The 25,373-nt window shown below is 34.0% G+C and overlaps 1 protein-coding gene across 1 annotated transcript in view; it reads right to left on the reverse strand.

The window, feature by feature from the left end:
* The window catches only part of VWA8 (von Willebrand factor A domain containing 8), a 328,282-nt gene that overhangs the window by 270,924 nt on the left and 31,985 nt on the right, over window positions 1-25,373 (reverse strand). The window contains exons 3-4 of the mRNA XM_076009415.1: window positions 18,071-18,201; window positions 14,488-14,598 (exon numbers count right to left, since the gene is read on the reverse strand). Coding sequence (XP_075865530.1) covers window positions 14,488-14,598; window positions 18,071-18,201 — 242 coding nt within the window. The remainder of the gene's footprint in view (window positions 1-14,487; window positions 14,599-18,070; window positions 18,202-25,373) is intronic.

The following is a 25,373-nucleotide window of genomic DNA, read 5'->3' on the forward strand; positions in this document are numbered from 1 at the left end:
TAGACTCGAAATGATTATCTATGTTAAGAATATAAATTCATGAATGATCCTTCAAATCCATCATTACTGCAAATATTTTAATTCTCTTCTACCAAACTAGTCATCCTATTATCATAGCTTTATTTGAAAAAAAAATGCATGGAAGGGACTAGTAGCTCCTAAAGAACAATAAAATAAGAATCTCATTTTTGCTAGCTGTGTAAAAGACAAAGCCATAGGCATAGTTTCTGGGACATTAACAGTCAAAATACAAACTACTTCTTACAAAAATTCATGTTTCAGGTAAGGTCTTAATTAAGCTTTTGTTCACAAGAATATATTTACTCCAAGAAAGCGTAGCTCAGAGTAAAAAAAAAAAGACACTAATTAAGTTATCATAACCTGTGGCAATACCATTTTTAAAAAGCTAAAATTTTTATCAATCATTGCTACAAGACAGAATAAATACTGTATTTGACTTTTAAAAACTCCATAGGGGTGAAAATGCATGTTCTCTGAGATAAAACTAAAATATACACATTAAAATTTAGTGATTCACCAACTGTGGGCCAGGGAAAACAAAGTCTTGACAACATAGGACCACAACAAACACTGCAGCTCTGCTTTATTCACCTCAGGTATACTTTGGTCTTCTAAGCATTGAATCTTTTCAGAGGAATTAAAAATAAACTATGTAAAGACGTCAGAAACAGAAGCCAAATACACAAAGTATTCCTTTCATCTACTCTAATGAAGGTGCTGTGACCATAAAGTTGAGACAGTTGTGATGGATGGAAAAAAGATAACACTGTCTAATGATCTCTTGAAAATTTGATCAGTTTTGCACCTCTTCTCCAGAGTAAAATGCAAACACACACACACACACACACACACACAGAGTAGGGACCCCAAGTGAAAAACCTCTACTACTAAAGAATGATAAAAATAGAAAATGATCCATTTGGCAAATGCTATAGTAATAACTGTTGGAGGCAATAGTTATTTTACCATTAATGAATGGCAAATGAGGGGGTAAATGTATGATGAGAAACAGGATATTTTTATAGACTCAAAATATCTCCCCACAAGATACTGTATTAATGACAATGTGGAAAATAATACAACACTGGAGAAACCTGGCAGATAGCATCTTAACCAAGTGATCAAAATAAATGTGACCAATAATGAGATGTATCAATTTCACATACTATTAATAGGCTCCTAATACGATGCCCTGAGATGGGCACATCACTTCTATGGTGTTCTTGCTAAAAAGGCATAATTTCAAGCAATTCATGGGGAACATCAGACAAACCTAAACGGAGCAACATTCTGCAAAATAACTGGCCATCAAGAGGAGACAGGAGAGGGCTGCTGTGGGGACTCAGTTGGAGACAGTGAGGGTGGCAGCAGTTTTGTTTTTTTTTTTTTTAATGATTCAAAGACTTGAGCATGTTCAAATGATGAGGGAGAGGAGCTGGCAGAAGAGTACAAAAAAGATAGTGTATAATTACTGAAATAAAACTAAGGGAGCTGCTACTTTATAGTTTGGTCTATCTACTGAGTAGGAAAGTGGTAGGGCCTGCAAGTTTGTATCAGGCTCTTCTATTTATGCTACCTAATTTAATCCTATGACAGTCCTCTGAAGTATACAATATTTTACCCAATTTTTTATAATGGAAGAGAGGTTATGCAGTTTGAAAATGGCAGAGCTAAAATTTTAGCTTGTCCTTAAATTAAGTGACAGAAAACAAGTAGATGAAGAACTAAAAAGAGATCAATAAATAGAAAGTTATTAGTTATTTCAGAGAGTCTAGTTTTACTAGGCATAGGAATTTGCTGTGTATCTATTTAGATTAAAAAAACAACATCCATACAAGACATTTCTGCATACACAAGAGACTCGATACAACTTAAGATATACATGACCCTAAAGTAGTACATGTTACCATAAAGTCTTCTAGAGAAGAATAAAATCACATTTTCCCAAACTAACATTGTTTTTTAAATCATTGTCAACTTAGTGAAATCTCTAGAACTGAACAGCAATAAAACTAGCCACCTGCCTAAGTTTAACTGGAAAGTAAGGTAGTGAACAGAAAAAATTCAATAGTCTTTTAAATCAACATAACCCATTATTGCACGATGATCCCCACATGACTTAATCAAGAACTCTGACGCCCATCTTTTTGCTAAGTTGTTTTCCACATATAACAAACTCTAATTTAAGCTTCTCTGTTGTTTGTTTTACTTGCAAACTTACGGAGTTTGGGGTTTTGCTTTGTTTTTTTAACTTACAGAAATATTACCAACATTCTTTTTTTTCTTTCTCCTAACAAATATTAATGTAAGAAAAACCGATCAGGCAAATATCCAGTTTCTGACGGTGGCTTCTAAATGTCTCTAACTTTCCCTTAATAACCCATTAGACACATTGCCAGGAAAGTTCTGTAAGAGAAGAGGGATAAGGAGGCACTTTCATTTTAAAAATAGAAAGATAAATAGAAAGGAAAATCAATAAAACTGGATAAGAATAAAAAGGCATGCTACAGTATATCCAGAAATTTAATATGTGAATAAGAGAAATTCTTGGAAATGAAAGTAAGGGGTCAGAGAGATTTCACATTAAACTCTATTGTACTGTTTGAAACTTTTTTCTCTTTTGGCTAGGATCACATGTATAATCTTTTCTATATAAAAAAAACTAGCCAATGAAATTGATTACAATTTTTAATATATGAGAAAAGTGGCATTTCAAATTAGTAGAAATTAGATTTTTGGGAAAAAAATCAAATGAAGTTAAAAGTTTAATGGTAAAAGTAAAACCATATAATTACTAGGTGATAATATAATTGACTTTTAAAAAATAATTTTGAAGAAAATCTTTCTGATAATTCAAAGACAGATACCATTAAGAAAAAGATTACTAGATATGATTACATTTAAATTTTTCCATAAACCAAAAATATCATAAATTAAAAGGCAGACTGAAAACTTGGATGAAATGTTTATAATAAATGTAACAAAGACCATATGAATATCTTTAGTATAAAATAAATGTTTATAGATTATTAAGAAAATACCCCTATAAAATACAAATGAGCACCATAATAAAATATATTCACTGATTATTAGACAACTATTTTAATACAAGGTAAAACATGATATTTTTAGACTTTCAACTTGGCAAAGATTTAAAAAGATCAAAAAAAAAAAAAAAGATCAGCCTAAGCAACATAGTAAGACCCTGTCTCTACAAAAAATAGAAACAATTAGTCAGGCACAGTGTCATGTGCCTATAGTTTCAGCTATTTGAGAGGCTGAAGCAGGAGATTGCTTGAGCCCAGTTGTTTGAGGTTGCAGTGAGCTATGATGATGCCATTGCACTCTACCTCAGGCAAAAGAGTGAGATCCTATCTCAAAACCAAGTCAGTAAGTGAATCAATCAATAAACAAAAAAGAATGATAATATCCAGGGTTGATAAGGTTAAGAGGAAACAAGGACTGTCATTCACAGTTGGGCTGAGTGTAACTCTATGAAGGATAATTTAGCAAGATGTATAAAATATGTAAATGGATATGTTAATTAACCCAGCAATTCTATATCAGGGAATTTATCTTAAGGAAATAAACAGATAAGGGTACAATGGTATGTAGTATGTATTATACAGTCATTAAAACACTGTTTTATAATTGCAAACAAACCAAAAAATCCAAATGCCAATCTGTAGAGGATTGGCAAAACTAGTGATAAATCAATATGAAGTAATAGCACACAGCTATTAAAAATATAGCTCTAACTTTACCTGTAAAAAAATACATAATATTTTGTCTACTTGAAAACTTATAACTTCCTCTCTAAAACTGAGGACATGGGGAAACAGAATCAGAGGACTATACTAGTTCTTACCTAATTACTGAACCTTAAATATTTAGGTTATTAAGTATGAAATGTCCAATTTTCTTAAGTACTAAGTTTGACAATTGGTATCTCTGACATTTCACTTTAACACTTCTTGGTTTTATTTTTAGTGTGAAGGTACATCCTCATTCTTTTAAATGCACACATATTTTTTGGCTTCGGATTATCTTTCAAAGTTTTTTTTTATAGCAATTTTTGTAAAACCATAGATAAGTCACAAATTAGTGATATTTTCTAATATGAGCTCCATTGTGGAACTAATGTTGCACAGACAGCCCAAAATATCAACGAAGTGTTTGAGAAGGATGTGGCTAATGAAAGCACAGTAAGACGATGGTTTGAGAAGTTCCGTTCTGGTGATTTTAATCTTGCAAATGAGCCATGTGGGCGACCTGAGACCAGGGTGGATAATGATGAGCTTAGAGCTGTAGTGGAAGAGAATCCATCTCAACCTATGCGTGAATTAGTAGCAAGGTTTGACGTTACTATTCCAACAATATTGAACCATTTGAAACACATCAACAAGGTAAAGCAGCTAGATAGGTGGGTTCCGCATGAATTAAACGAGTGTCAGAAAAGAAATCATCTCAAAGCTTGCCTTTCTTTGCTGTCACGACATAAAGGCAAACCATTTCTATACCGTATTGTTAGATGTGATGAAAAATGGATTATTTTTGACAATCGCAAGCATTCAACACAATGACTGGATAAAGATGAAGTGCTGAAACACAGTCCAAAACTGAATATTCATCCAAAAAAGCTAATGATGCCTGCTGGTGGTCCAGCACTGGTATTATCTGCTACAGCTTCATGAAATCTGGTCAGTTGATTACAGCCGATTGGATGTACCCACAACCAATTGGATGAAATGCTTGTGTTTAAGCAGCCAAGATTTGTCAATAGAGAAAGGCCAATCCTCTTACAAGACAACACTCAATGACATGTTGCACAAACAACGCTGCTCAAACTACAAAGGCTAGACCTGAAAACTCTCTGTTATCCACCATATTCACCAGACCTTGCACCAACTGACTACAACTTCTTCCTGGCTTCAGACCGCTTCTTGCAAGGAAAAATATTCAATTCTCAACAAGCTGTGGAAAACACCTTTTGTGATTTCATCACCACTCGCTCCCCGCGCTTCTTCACTGCTAGCATAAACAAGCTACCATTCAGATGGCAAAACTGTGTTAATAGTTTAGGTACATACTTTGATTAATTGTATTGCTTCTTGTTTGAGAGATAATAAACGAAATTTTTAATTTGAAATTGGACATTTCATATTTAATGACCTAAATAAATAGGCTCCAGCTTTTATGAATCTTGTTTTTAAAAATACTTCATTCATAAGCCCATGGAATGAGTTGGGGAAGATCCTGACCATGTTCTAGAGATGGAACATTTGTTCTTCCCATTATCTCTATTATAATCTAGGTTCATCTGTAATGAGATGTGAGGAGAAGCCACTACAAATTCACACTGTACAACTTCAGCTGAACCTTCACTATTATCTAAAAGTTATACCTTCTAAAAGTAAAGCCTAGCTTCCAATGCCTTCCTTCTACTCTTTCAAATGACCTTGCCCAAAACTTTACTGTGATGGTTAAACTCATGTGAATTGAGATTCTGTGACTTTCTTCCACTCCATCACACCGTCCCTCTGTGTCTTCATCTTTCTACTCTACTAAGATTTCTACCCTTGACAAAATATCCTCCTCCCAGCCCTCCAAGACTAGTCTAGTCCTTTCTACTTTGAGCTTAGTAGCATTCCCTTCCCACCTCCCCCAAAATCTTCTTTCATCAACTATACCATCTCTTATCTGCATTTCCAAATCCCTTTTCTTCTACAAACATATCTATACTTTAAGAAAACTTACAGTTCCCTGATACCATTTAATACCCTCTCTTTATCCTTTCTTTTACATTTAAGGCTCTTAAAAAGGGGGCCACATACACATTCCCTCTAATAAACTTCCATCTAGCTTCCAATATTCTTATTTTACTAAAAATACTCAAAAGCACCAACAATCAAACTGCCAAAATTCATGGCTTTTTCTTGATCTTCATATTCTTCTGTTCTTCAACTCTCTTCCCCTGATCCTCTCTTGTGCTTCATCGTCTATGGACATTACCACGCTGGCTTTCCTCCTGCCTTTCCCTGGCCTTTCCTCTGTCTCTTGTCCTCTAAAATGCAAGCATTTCCCAAGGTTCTTTTTCCCTCCTCTTTTCTCACTTGATATTTCTCTGGCAAAGATCTAAGTTATTCTCACAAATCCTCATTCATTGAGTACCCATTTTATAGCAGGGGCTGTGTGCTATGTTAAGTACACCAAGACTTTTTCATTTTCTTTATTGCATTATTCTTGAGGACCATACTGTGTGGAGCCAACCTGTCTCCTAAGCTCCCTACACATCTCCTAAATGCCTTTTAATGTCTCCAAATGGACATTCACACTTAACAAGTTTAATCTATCGAGCTTGTGACTTCTTACCTAAACCAGGCCCTCTTCCTGATGACTATTTCAATTAAACTTTCACTTTTAAATTTTTTAAATTATTTTTTAAATCTTTTTTTAAATTATTTTATGAAAAACAGAAATTTATTTCTGAGAGTTCTGGAGGTTGGAAAGTCCAAGCTGTGGTTACACACTTAGAGAATAGGTACGGACCTCGAATCAAAACACTGAGAGTCTTCTCCTTGATCATCAAGTCTACAAGCCTAATGCAAATTACCTAGAGTCTCAGTTTCTTTGTTCATTAAATATTCATAGGGAGCAGAGAGCCCAGGATATGGAACCTCTGAATTTGAAACTTCTATGATTATAAGGGCATTTCAACTATGTGTGCTTAGGCCTTTAAAATGTTCATAAAGGAATTTTTTATCCTTTCTATAAGGTATAGGTTTCCATATGGCTATAAGCCACAGGCCTTTGTGTGTATACAAGGTAAAGTGCTATACACATCTCTAGGGTATAGGCCTCTTTAAGTCTACACACAAATACACATACACACACACACACACACACACACACACACACACACATAAAGTATAGACTTCTAATAGTCTAAAAGCTGCAAGCCAACATGTGTCCACAAAGTGTAGGCCTATATGTGTCTATAATGTTTAGACCTATATGTGTCTATGAGGTATGAGCCAATGCATGTACATTATGAAGATCTTTTCCTGTCCTTCAAGCTAAAGACTTTCCAAAGAACTAATTTTCTCAAATAGAAAAAATGCAGCAAGATTCTTCCGGCCCAGCCATCTCATATCATAGCTTTAATAATTCAACACATGAACATGAAGGATTTCAAGATAAAAGTAGGTGCATGACCTAAATCAAAAACTGTCTACGCCCCTGTTCTAGATTTGCTTCTGATTTGACATAAGACCTTAGGCAAACAATTAATCTGGATGTCTGTGTCCTCATTTACTAAATGAGAACATCCTCAAGGGGTATTGTACAATGTAACAATTTTAGAGTCAAAGCAGTCCTGGAAAAAATTTAAAGCTATTGAAGCTACTAAAATGTAATTATTAATGTAGCCATAATTTAATAATAATAGATTCCAAAAAGCTTCTGTGGCTACAGTATAAACGTACTGAAGAAGCCAAAGAAAAATAGAAAAATCTACATTTCATTTTCTTCATTTTAAATTATCAGAATAGGATCAGATTGATTTTCAGTTTCTCTACCATTTACTTGCTATGGATGACTTACATTAGTCACTTTATATCTCTGAACCTCCATTTCTTTCTCAAGCTAGGTTCATCATGATGCTTCTCTCACAGACTGTGTGTTGAAGATTAAAAGAGGTAAACCTCTGGTAACTATTATGAGTCCTATCATCATCACTGGTCATGGTAGTTGTCATTTTCATAAAAATCATCACTGAGTTTTTTTAGGGAAGTAGCATACTATGGTAAAAAGAACCTGAGCTTTGAAATTGGACAGAGGCTGGTTGAAATTCTACCTCTAATGTTTATCGGTTGTATGATCACTGCCCTCTAAGCTTGATTTACTTAATCAGTAAAATGGGGAAGTCATCTTGCCCCTAAGGATGTTTTGAGGATTAATGCAACGATGTAAAGCACCTAGCACAACATAATATCTCCCAATAAAAGTTTCCTTTTCATCTCCCTTGACTAATTATTTATTTACTTGTTTATTTATTTGTTTGTTTGAGACAGGGTCTCACTCTGCCTCCCAGGCTAGAGTACAGTGGTACAATCATAGCTCACTATAACCTCAAACTCCTGGGCTCAAGCGAATCTCTTACCTCAGCTTCTCAAGTAGCTAGGATTACAGGTGAGCACTACTACAATTGGCTAATTATTAAATTTTGTGTAGAGACAAGGTCTTGCTATGTTATCCAGGCTGGTCTTGAACTCTTGGCCTCAAGCAATCCTACCACCTCAGCTTCCCAAAGTGCTGGGAAGGCATGCGCCACTGCACCCAGGCATTACAGGCATGAGCCACTGCACCCAGCCTCCCTTGATTTTTAAAAATGAATCACATAAATCTGTCAGTTTACACTGTGTAAGTACATGGTGTTATGATAGCAACATAATAAGGAATAAGAACTCACAGTCTGAGTTCTAACACAGAGTTAGATCTCTAATTGTCCAACTGCTAATTAAGACATATTTCAACAATGTATTAATTTATGCTAGTGAAAAGTTACAAAGAACCTGGATGACCAATAAGAGAAGGTAGAAAAAATAGGAATGTTAAATAAATAACAGCATATCCATTTGATGAAAGAGACGAAAAATCATATTTTGAGGAATTTCTAATGTTATAAGCAGATGTTCCTGATAAAATGTTTTTTAAAATATATACTATAAACTTTATATACATGGGATACCACTTTTATAAAAATTATTCATTAGGCATGACAAATAGATATGCAAATAGACAGAAATACAGAAAATAGTCACACTGTTGTTCTTGGAGGAGAATACAAGTAATTTTGAAATTCTTCCCTGTGCTCTTTAGCATTTATTATGCTATCCTTCTTTACTCTGTTTATTTTGTTTTCCCCCACTAAAACATAAGCTCTATGACAGAGATTTTTGTTTCTTGTGGTCACTGCATCTAGAGAGTACCTGGCACAAATCTGTCATTCAATACATATTTGTTAATTAATAAATACAAATATATATGTGTATATATATGTGTGTGTATGTGTGTGTGTATATATATATATATATATAAATATATATATATATATATCTGTAAAATGAGCATTTGCCACTTTTGTAATCAGAAAGAATAAACATCACTTTGGGAAAAAACAATAAATTCCCTAGTTTATTAACCTAACTATGGCCTTCCAAGGTAGCAATTGAATTTAATCACTTACTTTATCATCAAACATGCTTAGTCCTGAATAAGAATGAGCAAAGGGGTAAATGGCCATGACTCCCAGCTCAGGATTTGAGAGTTTTGCCACAGTTTTCCAGCTGAAATGCCAAGTAGTAATAACTCAGACATCAATCATAGGTGTATGATAAGTGCATACAATGTCAACCACAGTGAAAACCCCAAACTTTCTCCCCACCTGACAGCCACAGGTATTTTTTCATCTATGTTGGCCCACCTAGGTTACAGGTATCATCTGATGGTAAATAAAGACAGTGCCTCTTCCTTGAGCCCAAATATCAAATTCAGTGAAGGAATTTTTAAATAAAATAAATGTAAAGCCCTTTCAGTCTAATAAACATATGACTAGCTGGTAATCAATTGGCAACTTCATCTATCTAGAATTCAAATAGGTATTATACATTCTGATGCCTCATAACAGATGTCAAATAGGCATATATCCATGGAAAAAAAAGGAAAAGCTACCTGGTCTCATCCAAACCCTATTTATTCTCAATTTACTTAAAATTTTAACAAAGTTAATTATCTAAAGGGGAAATTTACCATCAAACATATCTGTCAATTATGTTCCAGACAGTTTTTTGGTGCTCAGAAATGAGTAAGATAGTTGTATCCCAGTGGGGAAGAGAGACAATAAACGTGAGCAAAGAAATAAGTAGGTAAATTCAAATAGCGATAAGTGCTCTGCAGATTATATTGTGTAATATGACAGCATGGTGCAGCACAGTATATGTGGAAAGAAAATCAGCACAACTAGAGGCTACTTTAGCTAACATATCCAACGAATTTATAACCTGAATTATGAGAAGGCAAGAATATAATATACTGGGAGATCATATATATGAAGAAGAGGAAATATCAAGTACAAAGGAAAGCCACTGTAGCTGGAGCCTAGAAGACAAGGGGAATAGAATGAGAGGAGATGACAGGTATGATGGGAAGTTTTTGCATGGCTTTAAGAAATGGATAGGCTCTGATTATGAACTATACAGTAGGGAATATTAACTGCCAGGAAATAAGCTGGAAGAAAAACTATGGTAATCAGAGAAAACCTCAAAAAATAGTCTGAAACAATTTAGAGAAAGGACCAACATTTCTACACAACATTCTACCTCAATCACAGGTTCTGAAGGTATCAGCGGTACTACAGTACAGTAAATAGTGTTCATCATAATGAGTAGGCTTCACCAAGAAAATGTAAAGTATAAAATATTCCCATACATTTATATGACACAAAATATTTTTTAAATGGTATAAGTTGTAAAATATATATCATCTGAAAATATGCTTTTTAGGATGGCAAAAGAAATATATCATTTTAGAAAGTTTCATCTAAATAATTTACCTTAATGCTCCAAGAACAAAAATTTTTAGCTAATCAATAAATTTAGTTACCTAAAACAACTCAATTTCTAAAAAGCCAAAGTTTTAAACTGTCTTTAAAATTATGTCTTTAATAAAAACATTAAAAAATCCACTTTCTCTTCGTATTTGTATTACAGCAATCAAATCAGCTATAACATTCATTTTAAAAATATCTTTTAAAATCTATATTCTAAAGATGTGCAACATTTGGGGGATGGACATGCTTGAAGCTCTTACTCGAGGGGGGAGGGGGGCATGGGCAATATAAGTAACCTTAACACTTGTACCCCCATAATATGCTAAAATAAAAAATAAATTTAAAAAAAATCTATATTCTACTAAACAAAGCCAGTTCTTTTACTGTCATTTAAATATCTTCCTATCTCCTCACCTCTACTTAGGCCATCGTGTCAATTTCTATTCCCTTTACGCAGCTCATCACTAACCCAACTCAAATCCCTTCCCTCACTCTTACCCTCTTTGAGTGAGGAGAAGAAACAGGCAAATTTCTTTAAAAACTTTGTTAGCTGGGAAGTTGTGGGGCATACACAGCCTCTGTGAATATCTAAATAACATGGGAACAGAAATTTAAGCAATTAAAAAGTGGCATGCTTAAAAAAATCCAGAATTTTAAATTTTAACATTTGTATTAAACATAACATTCCAGATTTTCTGTCGAGCAGCCTAAATATTAAATTTTAAATATATCAAAAATTTAGGGATTATTAGATCATATGTTTTAGAAAACTAACCCAATATGAAATTTTAAAAATTAAACATGCTTGATCAAGTGACTATTCCAAACAGCTTACAAAGTTCAGTGAAAATGATCCTGTGAATTAATATCTACCTGCCCTTTATCAGAGATAACCAACTTGAGAAAGAAATTAGGACTAACCTGTTACCTTTCTTACCTAGTAAAAAATGCAGGTTGTTGACTGTAAAAATAAATATAATCTTTTGAATATAAATATATTTTCATCATGTGGCTAATATGTGGATCACTAGGTTTGGAATACTTGTCACTAAATTGAGAATCAAAGTCAATAGACCAGAAATAAAAATCCAAGTTCATATTTCAAGAGGCACTTATACACAAAGAAAACATGGCAGGAGTTTTTAAGATGTTTAAAATAATGAATGCAAGAATCTCTTTGCTGTAAGAGAGAATTTTCTACTCTAGGACTGGAAAGTCAGAAAATTACCAGTAGTAAATGTTACCTATTGATATTTATAGGTAATATATGTGAGTACAAACAGCTCTTTAAGAATTCCCCAATAAAATTATATGATAAAAATGTCTGATAACTATCATTTGTTTTAAAACTTGACTATTAACTATCTTAAAATTATAACTTATAATTTAATATTAAAAACTTCAGGGATTTCGTTTTTTGGTTTTTTATTTTTTTGAGACAGAGTCTCACTCTGTTGCCCAGGCTAGAGTGCCATGGTGTCAGCCTAGCTCACAGCAACCTCAAACTCCTGGGTTCAAGCAATCCTCCTGCCTCAGCCTCCCTAATAGCTGGGACTACAGGCATGTGCCACCACGTCTGGCTAATTGCTTTCTATTTTTTTTTAGTCGCCCAGCTAATTTCTTTCTATTTTTTAGTAGAGATGGGGTCTTACTCTTGCTGAGGCTGATTTCAAACTCCTGACCTCCAGTCATCCTCCAGCATTGGCCTCCCAGAGTGCTAGGATTACAGGTGTGAGCCACCACACCCAGCCTAAAAACTTTGAATGTAAAAGATAAGACAAACAACAAAAATGGCTATCTATACAGTCCAATAAAGAAACTAAGAAACTCTCCAACCTTTTAATCTAGAACTATTATTACGTGTTTTGGTTTTCATGACATTGAATTTTATGAAGAGTGTAAGGTGTTGTCTTATATTCTAGATTGGTCCAATTGTTAAACATTTTTGGCAAGAATACTATATTGGTAGTGCTATATAGCTCTTATTAAATCATATCAGGATCGCATCATATAAGCTCCTCTCACTATTGGTGATTCTGTTGCATGAACTGGTTAAGGAAACAAATGCCTGATCTCTCTATTGTAAAGGTATATTTCCCCCCCTTTGTAATCAGAAGTAATCTATAAAGTGAATCATCATGTAAATAAAATATTAACAGATTCCTTTAAAATGTATTTGTGTGTGTGTGTGCTTTGTCTACAAAGGATTACTTTTCAATTGTGGGAAATCTGAGCTTCTCAGATTTTCCCGCTAGATGATGCTAAGTCTGATCAACATTATTTAAAAGGTGGTGACTGCCAAATCTCTCCATTTTAAGTGCATTTTTTCTTTTGATATTGACAAGTAATTCATGAGACCATGTGACTCTCCTGTCCCTCCAAAACCTTCTACTCAGTGTTTTTGGTTTTTTTTTTTTTTTACAAATATACTCTTTTAATTATAAAGTAATAGTGTACCCCTAGTAAATCTTCAAATTTAAAGAACTATGAAAAGTCCCTCCCACATCCCATTACAGACCCTGAGTCACATTTCTGTAACATAGTTTATGTATACTCTGCTAACTGCCTCTTATTAAAGAGACGTCGTTAGTACGACATCTTCCAGCACATTGTTCTGGAAGTTTACAACAACATCTATACAAACATATATGCATTTCTTCTCTTCTTTTTATCACGCATGAGATCATGTTATATACACTGTCTTGCAACTTCATTTTTTTCCCTTACTATATCCTGTACTTCTTTCCTATCAGCGCAAACATATTCATCTCATTCTTTTTAACGGCTACAGAATATTCTACTCACCATTATTTATTTTATTAGTCTCTTAAATGTACATCATTATTGTTCCCATTGACAGTTTCATACAATTTCAAACAATGCTATAATAAATATCCTTGTACATATAATCTTGTGTGTTTTGCATGCATATACTTGGAAAAATTTGCTAAAAATGTAATTACTGGGTGCCAATGTATGTGTAATTTCTTTTGTTTTGATAGATATTGCCAAATTTCCTTTTCAGATTGCTTCGATTTCTGCTTCCATCTACAGCAGTGCTGTTTCCTCATCCCTTCTTCCTCATCGACACTGAAACATTAGCAAATTCTTTAATGTTTGCCAATCTGAGAGGTGAAGGAAAAATAGCACCTCACAAGTGTTTTAATTTTTATTTTTGTAAATAAGAAGGTCAAGCATCTTTCCATGAATTTTTTTGGATATTTGAAATCTTTTCTCTATGACATACTTATTTATAGTCTTCATCCTTTCTTCTGTAAGGTATTCCTAAGAACAATAGTTAATACTTTTAAGTGATGTACTTGAAGAAATGTATAACAAATCTCATTATAACATTCATAAAATATTATTTTAGTTGGCAATCTGCACCCAACACCTAAGGCAGTTTCTGGTAATACTGCCAGAAAAAAGCTGTAGTTCCTGGCAGTATATATTTAATTTCACTACATTTAATACACCTTTACCCAAGTGACCTATAGATTTCAAATACTTCAATAAATGTGCTAGAGAATTTCCCATATTAAAACGTCCTTTAATTCTTTTTAAAAAAAATCAGATTTCTATAGGCAAATAGTAGGAAGTAATTGAAAACTGAGAAATCAGCATATTGATCTTTAGCTAACATTTTAGAACCATTAATTTCATCTAGGGTTTCTCATTTTAGTACTAAGCCAAGAAGACATTTCCAAGAACAGAGAAACCAAACATCTAAATTAAATCTTTCTGGAGAGAGCACAGTACATCTATCTTTTTATGAGCTACTCTCTTTCTACTTTAAAAATCAATTTTGTATAGACCTGGAGTAAATAGTCACGGGCTGGAGTGCGATAAGAACTTGCCTGATCAATGTAAAAAGCCGTGCCTGCACGGATCTCTCGTCGCTGTTTGAGATCAGTTTCAGTGGTATCCCTTGACAGGGCAATGTATTCAACCTCCCGTTTGGTCAGCTCCTGTAGAGAATGAAATTATTCCAAAAATAAAATCAAATTCCCAGCATGTGATTTGGAGCAAGTTACCTGAGAGTGCCACTGCCCTAGAGAAGAGCATTTTAAATGTAATTCTGCATTAAAATCTTTTGACTATCAGCTTTGAGAAAAATGCAATATATACATGTTTAACCAAAACATGTATATATTTCCTCAGAGCTCCACTTCAACCACACTCAATCTGACTTAAGCAATAATAATCAAAATTAGATCTCACAAACCTTCATTTCTTCTGTGGAATTCTTTTCAAATACCATGAGCAATAATTTGGCAATATTACTTATTGATTTTCCCACAATCTATAGCCATTTCTATAAGTAATGTTCATTTTTTTTAAAAGGATGACTTTAATTAATTCCACTGACCAATGTTTACAGAATATATACAATATGTGAGGGACTTCACCAAGTATGAGAATAAGGTAAAAATACCAATAGTCAGGTCAACAGAAGAAAGGGACATGTGCGTAGTTGAAAAAAGAGAAGGAAAAGAAGGAGATGGAGGAGACGGAGGAGGTGGTGGGAGGAAGAGAAGAAAGAAGAAAAGGGAGAAGGAGGAGAGAAAATTTTATTTCACCAAAAACAATCATGAGATTTGAAAGGGAAACCATCTGGAACTCATTTTTTTCTTAACAATTTATCCATCCTTAAAGTCATTTTCCCTTACATGTAACCACAATATTCAAAAAGTTTTTAACATTATCCTTGGTTCTACAATACTGAATTAAAAACAATGACATTCTTCAATCAAATAAGGCATACAATAAATTTTTACTAAACAAGGAAAACAGATTAAATTACTAGCATATAAAGCAAAAAGTTGAATGAATATGCCATTAATGGCAGAAGAGGATATTGCCACACAAGAGGATTTTTTTCTCCACTCTATCTTCATTTGATGTTGGTAAAAATATAAAAGGACTGTCCAGAAAGTATCCAGCCACCGTTAATATAATGAGAATGGTTACATGGTTGGATACTTTCTGGACAGCCCTGCACAATTGCTGTCATTTAGTTTTTGTAAAATGTATTTGCTCCCATGCTGTCATAACTTTCAGTATGTATGGAAAGGAGTAAAAAATGCTCTATTTAACACACAGCATAGTGGTGAAGATGTGGCGATACCAAAAGATGTTTTCCTAAATGACAATGAATTGTCCGAGAAAGCACAAGTTTGGCGTAAAGTAGCTGTTTCTCTTGTTAGTAGATACCTACTTGTTGTTTCTGGAATATAGCACTAGTACCTTCATGTCTGCTTCATTTATTGGCTGAATGTGATCTCCTTCACTGAAAAACACTGCCATTCACAATAGGCTTCCATTGGTTGGCAAAGCTATGTATGTCTCTTATTGTTAAACTGCAGAACAGTTACACCCTGAACTGCTACGCTGAGGATAATGCACTCTTATCCTCAGTCTCAACAGTTCCCTCGGACTCATCAGCCACAACAGGCACTGAAGTCTCCCCAGGTGCTGCTTCACAGAAGCGGTAGGAGCTTCACAACAGCACCATGAGCAGCAGCTGGGGGAGGCAGTAGTGGTCTGTCTTTGGGAACAATCTACAAAAAATGGCCAGGCATGGTGGCTCACACTCCTAATCCTAGCACTCTGGGAGGCCGAGGTGGGAGGATCAATTGAGCTCAGGAGTTTGAGATGAGTCTGAGCAAGAGCAAGATCCTGTTTCTACTAAGAATAGAAAAAATTAGCCAGGTATAGTGGCATGTGCCTGTAGTCCCAGCTACTTGGGAGGCTGAGGCAGGAGGATGGCTTGAGCCCAGGAGACTGAGGTTGCAGTGAGCTATGATGATGATGTCACTGCACTCTAGCCAGAGTGACAGAGCGAGACTCTGTCTCAGAAGGAAAAAAAAAGCTCCTTTTATGTGAGTTAAATATAAAGTAAATACAACTATCAAATTATTTCTATTTAATTTCCCATTGGTTCAGCAGGTTGCCCTCAAATTTCTGCTTTTAAAGATCTCATCTACTCTGGCTATGGTTCTTAGATCTAGTGGCAATAATAGTCCTCATTGCAGAAGTTGCAAGGCACATCAGGCTAGTATTGAGTTTTCTTGTGTGTATTTCCACAGCCTATGGCTGCCTCAGCTCTATTCCATAATTTAAAGTTTGGTGTGTGGTTCGGTTTTTTTAAAAAAGATATAGACTTCACACTTGCGTTGCATTTTTGAACCAACAAGTCTCCTACAATCTCCTAGTTCCTCTCATTTCACATTCCCAACGAACTTAAAAGCCTTGCGAGAAACAAAATCTCAGTGAGATATTATGGTCTTTGAAATGAGCAAAGTAAAGAATGAGCATCTTAAAATTAAAGAGGTTCTAGACCTGGAATTCTCAGAAGCTCACCCAGCATTCTTAGATCAGAGACTGTTGCTATATCTAATAGTAAAGTGAAAATGATACTACAATGGCATGTTTTACCTCACAAACTGGTTCTAGTGAGAAATAAAAGATATGAAAGCAATGGGGCTAGCGGGAGTTAGGTTCTGATTTGTCCACTGTACTTTTATTATTCCTGCACCACATGATTTTTGAAGTGCCAAAGTACATTCACCACTAAAATAAGAATATACAAAGTAGATGTCAATAGCACAGAGATCAATCCTTTAATAAAAAATAACATAAGAAAGCTTTATTAAGGTTTTTCTCCTCATCCTAAAAAGTATCTTCAGAACACAACTTCATCTGATGCCATTCTTCCTTGAATCTTTAGAGCAATGCCTATTATCGCTAATAAAATATTAGAAAAGTCTTGTAAATTTCCTTATTTGGGTTGAGATTTAAACACTTCAATTCACTTAACAGTTCTCAAAAAACTGCAAACATTTAGGAGAATAACATGTCAGAAATGGGAAAAAATGTGGAATTTGAAGCCAGTTCCATTATTTACTAGGTGGATAAAGCTTGAGTGAGTTACTTAACCTCTGTGAACCTGTTTGCTCATCTATTTAAAGAAAAAAAAAAGGAGAGAAAGTAACATATAAAAGATGGCCTACAAACCTTAGGCTCTCTTTAAAGACTACATAACTTCAAAACATCAAGGGGATTGTTTGGCTTTTTAAAATGTGAACCTGGGATAATGGAATGTTTTCTGAATAGTATAAAACCAAGTTTTGTTTTGTAATTTCAGAGTTGCTGATTTTATCCTCTACTCATTGCCTGAAATTATATTTCTTTTCTACTCGAAATGGAAGACTCCTAGTTACAGCAAAAATTTGCTAATGTTATAAAAGGCAAAGGTATATTTTCTTCCCAAATAACTTATGCTAAATCCTTTATAAACGAATCACCTTTTTGATGTTAGCATTTTTTTCAACTAATGACTAATCCTGATATCTTTATAAATTCTTAATCTTAATTTATTTTATATCATAGCTTATGAAAGTTAAGACCCTTAGGAATTGACAAGAACTGATCGCTCACCAAGTACTGCATAGCAATAGAGCGTCGAAGAGGCCCAGGAGGTCCTATCAGGAAAACATCTTGCCCCAAAAGGTCCTTCTGCATTATCCATCTTAGATGCTGAACTACAGATTGAGCCAGAGAGTCTGAAACTTAAAGAAAAAAAAGAGACAATGAAAAACAAATTAGACTATTACTTATTAATCTCCAAGTAATGCAGACAGTATGTTTAAATACATACATATAATATATACACACGTGTATTTATTTCTAGACATATATATAAAAAGAGACATACAGATAACTACTGACTTTTCATACTACATTACAATAAAACCGCTATTACCAACATTAAAACAAGACAAAGCTTATGATATCAAAAGAATTACATATTCTACACTTGAAAGGTTATAAGAACATTTGAGCAATCACCAATAAGTAATTCCTAAAGAAGTGAAAGTGATTTTCAAGGATGAGTTGAGGAATTGATATCTTACTTTATCATAATTTTTTAGCCTAATCCTTTTTTGTTCCAAAAAGGAGATGTGACCAAATCATCCCAATTTATGATTATTAGTCTTGCAAAATTTGAGAAAAGTATATTATAACTTAAGCTGGCATGGGTTGTAAGATCTCCCAAACTTCACAGTTAGAAAGTCTGATGTAGACTTGAAACTACTTCTTTAGAATTTAGAATTTAAGTTGATTCTTCTATACAAACTCATTTGGGAATAGAAGACTACACCATACAATGCCTTTCCTACTATTAAATCACCTATCGATGTGCTCATCTTCTACCTAAGCATTTTCTAAAATGTTTAAATTAACTTGTGTTTCCCCATATTTAAAGCACCAAATGACCCAGCAAGTCCAGCTGTAGGTATACAAGAAAAACTCTTAACCTTATACATCAGTAGACATACAGAATACTTGGAGCAGAATTATTCACAATAAAACTAGAAAGAGGTGAATGGATAAAACACACACAATGGAATATTATACAGCAACCAAAAAAAAAAAAACCAGAAAGAACCCAACAATATGCTTAACCCTTAAAGGTATAATATTAAGTGAAAAATTAAGTCACAGAATAAATCACATGATAATATTTTAATAAATCTCAGTAAACTAGCAAACAAATTCTTTAGAAATACATATATATGTGATAAAACAGTACTTGAAAAAAAGCAAAGGAATGATAAATTCATAAGAATTGGATGCCTGGAGATAAGGGGGTTGGCATGGAATCAAAGACATTCTCAATGACTAGCTCTGAAAATATTGGTAATATTCTACTTCTTAAATTGGGTGTGGGTTACACTGTTGCATTTTGATGCATTTTGTATATATACAGATACATATATTACATAAAGTTTTTGTATATACTGAATATTCCATACTTTCTAAACTTTAATTGTCCCATGAGGTCATGAAAGAGTTCAGAGATTTAACTAAGAAAGTTTGCCTAGGACTAAAGCTGTCCTTTTTTTACCCTCCTTTAATAGCACTATATTGCTAGGGTAGTTACTTCCTCAAAGTAAGCTAACATCTAATCACTGGAAAAGATAATTTTTTGATTTTCATTATCCTAGTGAGAAGATCAGGGACAAGGCTTTGGGCAGACTGGTTGGTTTACCATGTCACTGGAATCACACTAAAAAATATTATAATTTTCTCAAAGCGAATGCCTATATGTCTGAAAATCAAGAGACTTATTACCCAAGTGGAATTGCTCGGCTTCTCCCCTGTTCTTATGAATCCTCTAAATCTTGCTTGGGGGCATATTACACCAAGGAGGCAAAAAAGAGGCTCCTGGAGAGGGAAGCTTGAGAAAAATTTTTAGATATTATAATAATTTGTGGTCTTCAAAAAGGATTCAGTACATAACAGATATATACAATATAGCTGTAGGCTGGGTGTGGTAGCTCAAGCCTGTAAATCCAAGCACTTTGGGAGGTTAAAGCAGGAAGATCACTTGAGGCCAGGAGTTCAAGGCAAGCCTGGGCAACACAGTGAGACCCCCATCTCCACAAAAAATTTTAAAAATTAGCTGGCCATGGTTGTGGACACCTGTAGTCTCAGGTACTTGAGAGGCTAAGGGGGGAGGAGTGCTTCAACCCAGGAGTTTGAGGTTACAGTGAGTTATGATCACACCACTGCACTCCAGCCTGGATGACAGAGCAAGGCCCTGTCTCTTAAAAAAATTATTATTATAAAATATAATATATATGTGATATTAAAATTTCATGGGGTTAGGAAGGAATAATTACAGCAGGAAAGTGTCCTTAGAAGAGCAATAATGAAAAACAGATTGAAAATTACTGCTTTAAGACCTACACTTTTGAGGAATCAAGTAGTTTCATTAGGCTACGATGTAACTGGCCTGAGCCTGGAGAGTTAACCTCATTTATGACTACCAGATGTCTTTTAACTATTTTCTTTTCTGCTTTAGGCTTAAATGCATCTTTATGATACGCAGCCTACTCCTCCTTATTTCAAGAAAACATGAGTCACACTTAAAAGCACGCCAGAAATAGAAACAAGATTTAAGACTACATTACGAACATCTGCAAAACAAACTGCCAAACCGCCATGCATAACCTAATATAAACATGGCCTCGTGCATGAGAGAAATCCCCAACTTCAATGTTTTCAGGCACAAGATGCTACCTTCCAGGAGTCCACATAATAATAAACTGATGTAAAAACAATACCAAAGAGCTTGATCCTATATTCTATGATTTCCTTTTCTTTGTAAAAATAAAACATCTGGTTCATGTGGGGCTAAATTCCTGACCCAATTCCTAAGCAGTATTTGTTTTTAAAAAAAAGTATTCTATATTTACCCACCCATATTCAAGGTTTTTAAAATAACTTTATTAGAGTAACCTAAATTATTTTTCACCCTTCACAGAATCAAATTTGTCAGATATATAACATATTAAAATTAAAATTTCAGAAAATTAAGCATAGTTCAGATTCCATGATAATAAATCCTTCAAAATTAGTGGTGTTTTTTCTTAGTATCCTGAGAGGCAATATAATATAATGGAAAGAAAAAGGCCTTTGAAGCCAGACAGACTTAGTTGTAACTTTTCATCCTGTCCTTTATCAGTGTCCTTGGACAAGCATTTTGACTCTTACGGGCCTAAGTTTCCTTATTTTCACAAGGGAGATAATAATACCTATCAAGTATGGTTATTATCAGGATTATACGTAAAGTACCTTGTGCAGTCCCTCAGCCAATGAGAACAGGAATGGAGGATATTTAAGCTCTGTCCACACCTGCAAAGTTCTCTCTCTTGTGTGGACATCCTGGACAGCAGAACGCAGTGTTGAATTGGTGGCTATGAATGGGCTCCTGGCTCTACACTCAAATTACCTGATGGACCTAGAGCCCCCACTGAAGAAATAAAAGAGAAAAGTAACCCAATACTTACCATACCCTAATGAGTAAAGCCTCAGGTACTTTCCCATGACACTTCATTTTATTCACTATAATCACCCCACAAACACACACCATGGAATACTACTCAGCCATAAAAAGGAATGAAACAATGTCTTTTGCAGCCACTTGGATGGAACTAGAAACCATTATCCTAAATGAAGTATCTCAGGAATGGAAAAACAAATACCACGTGTTCTCACTTATAAGTGGGAGCTAAACAAAGGATAGATATGATCATAAAGAGCTGTTCTGAATACTATTCAGAAAAAAAAGGAATAAATTGTTGAGACATGCAAGGTGAAAAAAAACCTCAAAATAATTATGCTGAAGATAAAAGCCCCCCCAAAATTGTATTATGTTGTATGATTCCATTTGTATAAAATTCTAGAAGTCCAAACAAATCTATGAAGCAAATCAGTGATTCCCAGGCAATGGAGGAATCACGAGGCATTATAAAGGGGCGCAAGTATGCTTTTTAGGGGGATGAATTTATTTGATCAGTATTTGGATTATGGTAATGTTTCCTGGTTATATACATATGTCAAAACTTATCAAATTGTAATTTTAAACATGTAAAATGTGTAGCTCTTGATTTAAAGTGAGAAAAAAATATGTGTAATTTATTGCATGTTAATTATACCTAAGTAACAGTTTTTAAAAAATTAGAATTATATACATTCAATGTTAATAGTATTTATATTTAGGCTTATGGATGATTTTGGTTTATCATCTATAGTTTCAAAGTTTTCTGTGTTGATCATGTTTTGTGTAATTGGAGCAAAAAGTTATATTTCTTATTTTTTGAAAAATCATGTTACAAAGTAATAATAGGTATCCTGGAAGTAAGGAAGATCTGACACACAGAGAAAGGAGCAATATCATCATGGGTGACATGTATCAGAATATTCTGACTGATCAACAGATCACAATAATCACAATAATGCTCAAAGTTCAATTTGCAACTCAGATACAGTGTTTATCTATTAGATGTTGCTAAGTTATGATTATTTAGTAAAAACATCTTTGGTGGCCTTAGTGTAGCTAGTCACATTCAATACAACAATAACCGAAAGCATAAAATAAAACCAAGGAATGATCTTTGGTTATGAGCACATCTCAGAAGAACCAAGAATTTTCAGGTGCTGTCAAATGAGTCCAAAGGTCTTAAACATAAATCATGAACTTTTTATTTTTAAGAGTCAGGTTGCAGGAAAAGCAGTTAGAACTTATAAAGTGGATGAATTCTTTATTTTAATAAGTTTTACTTTAGGGCCAGGTGTGATAGCTAATGCCTGTAATCCTAGCACTCTGAGAGGCCTAGGCAAGAGGATTGTTTGAGGCCAGGAGTTCTAAGCAAGAGCAAGACCCCATTTCTACAAAAAATAGAAAAATTAGCTGGGTATGGTAGTGCACACTTGCATTCCCAGCCTCTCAGGAGGCTGAGGCAGGAGAATCACTTGAGCCTAGGAGTTTAAGGTTGCAGTGAGCTGTGATGACACCACTGCACTCTGGCCCAGGTGGCACAGCAAGACTCTGTCTCAAAAAAGAGTTTTATTTGAAACATGAGATTTTTATTAGCTATTTTTAAAATTACAAATCTAATGCATGCTTACTATGTAACAAAGAAAAAATACAAATGATCTTTCTCAACCCTTCCCATTGCCAGTTCTACTCCTAACCAAACACCCCACAAGAAATTCAAAGTTAAGAGCCTGAAGTGCATACTTCCTCACTTTTCTCTGTACACAGACAGACATAAAATACACTTATAAAAGGTGTTTCAAGTTCTTTGGTATTTTTTTTAAACAAACATGGTATCATACCTCATATGCCACTCTGCAATCTACACTCTTTAGCTTAAAAATAAGCACATGGATTCTCTCTAGGTCCAAAGATATAAGTCTAATTTATTCTTTTTTAATAGCCACAGAAGATTCCATAATGTGGGTATAAAATAATTTATTCAACCATTCTATTGATGAACTCATATTAGTTTTAGTATTTAGTATTTAGTACCAGAAACATCAAAATGATGCAATATATATAGTGTACATATATATCGTGTACATATGTCCTTTTTTAGGTGCTAATTTTTTTCCTTAATGGATGGAACATAAAAAGAAACTGTTATATCAAAAGGTATGTAAACTTTATATTTTAATAGCTACTCCAATATTACGTTCCAAAGAAGTCATATAAACTCATACTTTTCCTAGCAATGTATGAAAATGCTATTTCTCTGAAACTGTATAGGTACTGGACATTATAATACTTTTTAATTTTGGCTCAGGTGATATATGAAATTCGCTATCTTATTGTATAATTTGCATCTCTCTATTAAGCAGAGTGAGAATATATGTTCATATACTTATTGGCCATTTAGATTTCCTCTTCTATGCTGTGCCTATTTGAATCCTTTGCTTAGTTTCTACTAGATCACATGACTTTTTTCATCAATTTGTCAGATATATATGTATGTTAAGTGTATTAATTCTCTACCATATGTTTATACACTAAAAATGTGATTTGTATGTTAGAGGTTTACTACTTCAATTCACTTTCTCATTTAAACAATATCTTTAGTGGTGACTAAATTGCCACATGGATCCAAAGAAGCCTATTTAACATAGTACATAGTTCAAAAATTGTACATCTGGCCATGGAGGGCATTGGGGTAATGTTCATCAAAGGATAGAAAATTTCAGTTAGATAGGATTATTCAGGAAATTTATTATACAATATGATGACTATAGTTATTAACAATGCATTATATACTTGAAAAGTGCTAAGAGAATAGATTTTAAATGTTCTCAGCACAAAAAAAGTACTTGAAGTAATTGATATATTAGCTTGATTTAGCCACTCCACAATATATACATATATCAAAACATGTGTACATCATAAATATAGTCATGTACTACATAATGATGTTTCATGCAACAATAGACCACATATTAAATTATGGTCCCATAAGATTATACAGGAGCTGAAAAATTCCTATCATCTAGTGACACTGTAATGTTATGACATCATAGTGCAACACATTACCTTCTCTATGTTTAGAAATACAAATACCATTATGTTACAATTGCCTACAGTATTCAGTATAGTAAGTAACATGCTGTACAGTAAGTAACATGCTGTACAGCCTAAGAGCAATGGGCTGTATCATATAGCCTAGATCTGTAGATGGAGAACCTAGAAGTATATTCTATGATTGCACAGTGATGAAATCACCTAATGATGCATTTCTCAGAAGGCACCCCTGTCATTAAGTAATGCATGACTAATACATTAATACAATTTTTGTCAATTATAAAATAAATTAATCAATTTCTTAAAATTGTACATCTGCAACAAAAATTGCAGAAAGCAACAAGAATTACTAAGCAGAAAATAAAAAATAATAAAATGCATCAAAAATGTTTAATCTTTGAATACGGTGCTGGCAGAAAGAAGATTAAAGAAAAATTAGGCTCTGGATAAAGACTGCTATAGAGACTCTAGGGGATACTTCAGGGCCATTCAAGGACTTTGAAAGTTGATGGGACTCTTCTTTTTGAGGGCTCCATTGTTAAAAATACATCTAAAGAAATCTCAAAGGTAATCCTTTTCTCAAAGTAAATTTTTATGTAATGAGAGGCAATTAGTGCAAAGATTGAAAATAAGGCACTACCTTAAGTAGTGGATGCCTTCTCTGATTTTTTTTTCTAAGCTCTCTTTTAAGTAAAGGCATCTTAGGTAATACTTTTCCAGAGACCTTTTGTGTAACCTTTGTCATTAATTCATTAAAACTGACAAACAGCTGCAATGATTGTTCTACATTTGTACAAAAATCACAATTTTCCCATACTATGCTGTCATTTATGATGAATT

The sequence above is a fragment of the Microcebus murinus genome, chromosome 13 (genome assembly GCF_040939455.1).
Source record: "Microcebus murinus isolate Inina chromosome 13, M.murinus_Inina_mat1.0, whole genome shotgun sequence".
NCBI lineage: Eukaryota > Metazoa > Chordata > Mammalia > Primates > Cheirogaleidae > Microcebus > Microcebus murinus.